General features: G+C 61.2%; 1 protein-coding gene across 1 annotated transcript; it reads right to left on the bottom strand.

The window, feature by feature from the left end:
• MAPK8IP1 (mitogen-activated protein kinase 8 interacting protein 1) lies at positions 1-5,236 on the bottom strand (the record flags this gene model as incomplete). The annotated part of the gene is made up of 9 exons (XM_009710486.1): positions 1-229; positions 631-729; positions 1,105-1,175; positions 2,089-2,208; positions 2,351-2,460; positions 2,754-2,926; positions 3,350-3,425; positions 4,061-4,936; positions 5,155-5,236. Coding segments are annotated over 9 exons (1,680 nt in total), but the record flags the coding sequence as incomplete, so codon positions are not given.
• Positions 5,237-5,381: the final 145 nt, after the last annotated feature.

Below are 5,381 nucleotides of genomic sequence, written 5' to 3'. Positions count from 1 at the left end.
AAGGGAAGTCACGAAAAGAGGCATCGCTCCAGGCCCCGGGGAGCCCTGCCCCGGGCCCGCTCCTCTTCCAGGCTCAAAGCAGCTCTTGTCCATGCACGGCCGGGGGAAGGGGCGAGTCTGCAGCCCTGGCTGGGCAGGAGGTGCCTGTGCCAGCCCCTACTCCAGGTAGATGTCCTCCGTGGGGCACGTGTACTCCACATACTCCTTGTAGAATTGCTGAAAAGCTCTCCTGCAACACAGCACCGGGCAAAGCTGAGCAGCATCCTTCCCCCCCGAGGCATTTACGGAGCCCCGCTTCCATTCTCACCCTCCCTCCCTGCCCCGGGGCCAGGTTGACCCCCCCCCCAGCCCCTTGTCCCTCCCGTGTCAGCACCCAGAGCTGCCATCAGAGCCGCAGGGTCTCCATCCTTGCTCCGATTCCCTGTGCAGCACAGGATTTCCAGCCATCTGCCCGCAAAGCCTTGCGCTGGGACTCGTTCCAGTGCCGTCAGGAATACGTTGCCCGTAGCCCTGTCAGCTCTGGCTCTTGCCCCAAGCCCCACAGGTATAGGGAGATGGCAGGACTGAGCCCAGCTGCCTCGTTTCTCCGGCCGTTGGGGAGCAAGCCTTCCCTGCCCAGCCAGGACTCACCCTACGGACTCCGCCAGTGGCTTCGTGGACTCCTCCGAGACAAAGACGTGACAGGCAAATCTGTGGTCAGCAGGGTGCTTGGTGATGAACCCAAAATATCTGAGGGCAGAGAGAGTGGGTGGGAGTGGACCAGCAGACAAGCAGGCACAGGTACCCCAGCATCCCCGAGGTGTCCCTACCCTTGAGCGCAAGGGTTTGGGACCTGCAACACCCTCCGACCCCAAACCTGAGTGGCCACCAGCTGCCACAGCCCATGCCCAGCTCTGGGATGTAGTTCTCATCCAAAACCTGCTTTTGCTTGAAGCTGCAGCACTGGGCTCACGGAGAAGGGGAGCCCTCAGGACCGGGGTGCTGGGCAGCCTCCCCGTCACTTTCCCACCCCAGTCCTGCTGTCCCCAGGGAGTGGGAAGGCAGCCAAGCCTCCGCAACAAGCTGCTGGCATTGAGAGCCACCCTGCACCTCCTTACTACTCACTTGTTGTTCTTTGGATGGTACCCACAAAAGGAAATGTTCTTCAGCTGGAAAAAATGGCTACACTTGTTTACCTGGGGGAAAGAGAGAGAGAGAAACTGTCAAAAAGCTTTCCTCCCCATCACCCTGCAGGGCAGCCAGTCTCCGGCCCCTGGAAATACGCACTTGGTCCAAGCCATGAAATGAATTGGAGCCTGATCCCGGGCTGCGACCGGCAGCGGTTTCATGATGGTCCCAAGTGCCTGTCCCCAGGGTGCTGTTGCACACCCAGCCCTTCTCCCTCGCTAAAAAGGCTCCCAGAAATACCAGCAGGTACAAGGTGAGGGGATAGCTTAGAACTAAATAAGTCATTCAAGCGTAGCTGTTCGCAGGGTCCCAGCCAGAAATGAGAATTTATTTATAGGTTTTTAAAGAATAACTAAAAGTTGATGGCATCCTCTAGATACAGGCAAGACTTGTAGAACCGCCAGCCCAGCTCTGTCACAGCACTCCAAGCCACGAACCACCCCTCTCCTCGACCCTCAGGGAAGGTTTCCCAACAGCTTGCTGCAAAGCCCTCGCTTGCCTCTGCCCAGCATCTCGCTGTCCTTCGCTAGGCTACTTACGGAGAACGCTAATCAGCAGCCTGCCCTAGCCAGCTAAAGAGATTACAGGGCAGATCTGGAGGACACCACCCAAAATAGCAGCAGAAAGGTTTAGCAGCAGCTGACCGATTACCGGTACGGATCAGCTCACAGCACTCCGGCACACCAACGCGCTTGGCAGGGGCGAGGGCATCAGCCGGTGATACGGCCCAAAGCTGGGACCCCCGTGCGGCACGGACGACCCTGATGGTGGGCCTACAACCCCGCTGATGGTGTTTCTCACCCCCCTCAGATGTGGGGTGGAGACCCTCGATTTTCATACGCAAACATGACCTGTAGCACACGAGCCAGCTCAGAGCAGCAGCCGGGGAAGGGACGAGATGAGCGGGGAGCGGGACAATACCTTGCTGTGCTCCTTGGAGTCATCGGCTTTCACGGCAATCTTGACCCCACGCATGCTGATCTCCAGGACGCAGCTGGAGGGTGGGTTAAAGTGCACAGTGAGGCGGCGCGTGGTGGCAATCTAGGGGAGAAGACAGAGAGACAAAGCCCTGGGACTCGTGAGCAGTGATGACGGTTCACCCCTTCCCTTCCCTACCGAGGCTCTGCCCTGCTGCCAGGAGGACCAGGGCGCTCCCGCTCCCAGGGATGGGGTGGGACACTACCTTCTGCATGGCCGCGCACAGCACGTCGTTGCCCTTGTGATAGGGAACCTGCACGGAGCCAAGGAACTTCACCCGAAACTGGTCCACCCAGTCGCTGCTCTTGGCCAGAGCTGGAAGAGAGAGCACACGGCCAGGATCACCACCGGGATGACCAGGCATGTGGGCTGAGCTCTACCTCCCCTCTCCATATTCCCACCCTGGCACATTTCCCTGCCCAGGGAAAGCTTCCTGCAACACCAGGTATCAGCTCCCAGCATCACACCAGAAGCTGCCCATTGCTGCCTGACGGGTGCCCAGCTTGGTCCTCCCTCCATCCCCCTGCTCAGCACCAGCCTCCGCTCGGCACAGAGGAGGTGGACACAAGATGGGGGACATCAGCAGGCTGCACGCAAAGCCTTGGTACCTGTTACGTGGTCTGGGTCCTTGGTGACTTCGATAGCGTAGTAGGCAGGAAAAATGCCCCGGTCGCCCGTCCGCATGTTGTAGGCCTCATACCAGTAATCTTCTGCCTGCACCTCCACCAGCAAAGGATCATCCACCTCCAGCTCCAGCTCATCCGCATGGCGAGGCACAAACCTGGGTAGGGAGGCACTAGCACTTGGCTGGCCAGCAGTGCTGGCGGCCATCTCAGGGGGCAAGGCAAACCCCACCACCGGCTCAGACGGGCACCACCCTGGCTGGTGTAATTAGCCACGGGGACCTGAGACACTAAATAATGCATCCGAGCAGGTTTAGGCTCAAAAGGCGGCAGCATCCTGGCACCTAAGGCAAGGGTATCCCCTACCGCACCACCCACGCTGCTCCCCAGAGGTCCCGGCTGCCCTCGGAGCTTGCCCCTGCAGCAGCCTGGGCAGATGTTGCTCCTGGGCAGGGCATGAGCTACAGGCAGTGGTTTGGTCCTTGGGGCTTCCTACACTGCAAACACTGGGGCTTGGGCTGGCCCCACCATGGCGTTCCCCTGCGAGAGGCTGGGGACACCGCTCGCACCTGCAAGCTCACCTAAAGACGGCGCGGTGGGTCTGCTCCTGCTCCTCCCCGTTGATCACGCAGGAGAACAACCCGAAGGACTCGGCACCTGGGGATGAAGGCAGAGGGGGATGTCTCAGCGTTGAGGGCTCAGCACCACAGCCAAGGGAAGGACACGGGCCGGGCAGGCTGCCGGGGGATGGCTCGGCCGAGACAAAGCCGCGCAGTGCCACAGGAGAGGAAGGCAGGGCTACAGCCACCACGATGGTCCCCGCTGGGACCACGACCTCCCCACGCCAATTCACGCAGCAGTGACAGCTGGTGCCACCAGCACTGTGGGACCAGCCACACCGTGGGAAGCCCTGCCTGCCAGATCATGCCACCAGCCCTGGTGCTCCTCTGGGCTTGGGGAGGAGGGTAACACTCCAGGAGGGAGATGCTGTCCACCCTGCGAGACCACTCAGCTCCCCCTCAGCTTGGCCACACCTCGGGCTAGCCAAAAAAAGCAGCCTGAAACACCTCCGCCCACCCTTGCCTGCAGCTTGCAAGGCTTTTCCAAGCCCTCCCATGCCTCCCTGGCCACCAAGGACAAAGCCACAGGCTGCAGCAAGCAGAACTGGGGCTCGTGTCTGCTGGTGGTGGGTTTCCATCTCCTGGGCATGCCCCCAGCCTTGTACCAGGGATGGGCAGGGCTGCCCACGCAGGCGGCCACCAGCCCACCTCCCCCCGGTGCCCAGCACTCACTGGAGGAGCGTGCCCGGCCGCTCATGAAGACGTTGAGGAACTTCTTGGAGAAGTGGATGTCCGCCTCAGGAGTGGAGTCCTCGGAGAGGCAGACCGAGTCGTGCTTCAGCGCGTCCTCCTCGTACTCCTCGCCGATGGCCGACTCGTAGGGCGAGGAGATGCAGTTGTCATAGACGGTGGCCGAGTCGCTCTCGTCGCTGTAGCCCGAGTAGCACTGCTTGAGGCTGACCAGCTCCAGCTGCACGTTCTCGTCCACCACCAGCGTGTATTTCACCGAGTCGTAGGAGAGGGCACTGGTGTCCGAACTCACCGAGGCTCTCTGAAGGTTGTGCCCTGGCCGGGAGCCACCGCTCCCACCACCACAGGAAGCCCTGGACAGGTTCGTCTTGTCGGGGGAGGACATGTAGTCCAGCACCTCATCCTCCTCGCTGATGGAGGGGTTGGTTTTCCCCGCCAGGGCTGAATATCCAGAGGTGTCGACGTCGGAGCTGATGGACATGCGATTCTCACTGGACTGAGACAGGAAGGGCTTGTCAGTCTCCAGTGGGTCCGAGTTCTTCTGCACGGGTGTCAGGTAGATCTCCTCTGTGGCCTCCAGCCTCACGTCCGTCTGGTAGCGAATGCGGTCCCGGTGGGCCTCGGGGACCCTCGTCGTCACCACCACCACGCTGGCACCGTGCGGTGGGGGTCGGCTGGTGGTCTGGTGCTTCTCGGGTGGCCGGGATGAGGTGACGCAGGCGGGTGCCATCTGGGTGGCTGCTGTGCGCCGGCACGGGCTCTCCGTGGATGTGCCCCGGTCTTTGGTGGAGGTTGTGCTGTTTTGGTGATTGACCTCATCACTCAGGCAAACGTGGTCGTGGGGAGGGGTCTGCTCACCTGGAGGGGAAGGAGAGCAGCGTTGACAGCCTCGCAGAGGGTGATGCTCCCTGACAGGGAAGGTGGCCAGGGATGCCACCCAAACTCAAGATGGACATGCACCCTGCATCCATGTGAGATGTTTTCTCCAGCCTCCTGCTCCGGTACCATTTGCCCCAGGCTTGAGAGCCATGAAAGGGTGCAAGGACCTGCCCCTGGCCAACAGCCTGAGAACTCACCCGTTTTCAGAGGGGACGACGACCGGGACACCCGCTCCTGCCAACTGTGCTTTTTCCCCAGAGAGTTGTTATTCAGAGTGTCCTGAGGAGAAGAACAAAGCCGCTTTGTAGCCCAAACAGTAAACAGCGCGTGGCACAACAGTGGCACCCATCCCTCCCCGGGTCCGCAGCACCCTGCTTGGCTCCCCCCTCGCCTGGGCACTCCGTGCTCAAGGGGACCCCCCCCT

Source organism: Cariama cristata, unplaced genomic scaffold (assembly GCF_000690535.1).
Source record: "Cariama cristata isolate BGI_N322 unplaced genomic scaffold, ASM69053v1 scaffold32851, whole genome shotgun sequence".
NCBI classification, from domain to species: Eukaryota; Metazoa; Chordata; class Aves; order Cariamiformes; family Cariamidae; genus Cariama; species Cariama cristata.
Note: the sequence above shows the minus strand (reverse complement) of the source record. Positions and strands in the feature narration are given on the sequence as shown.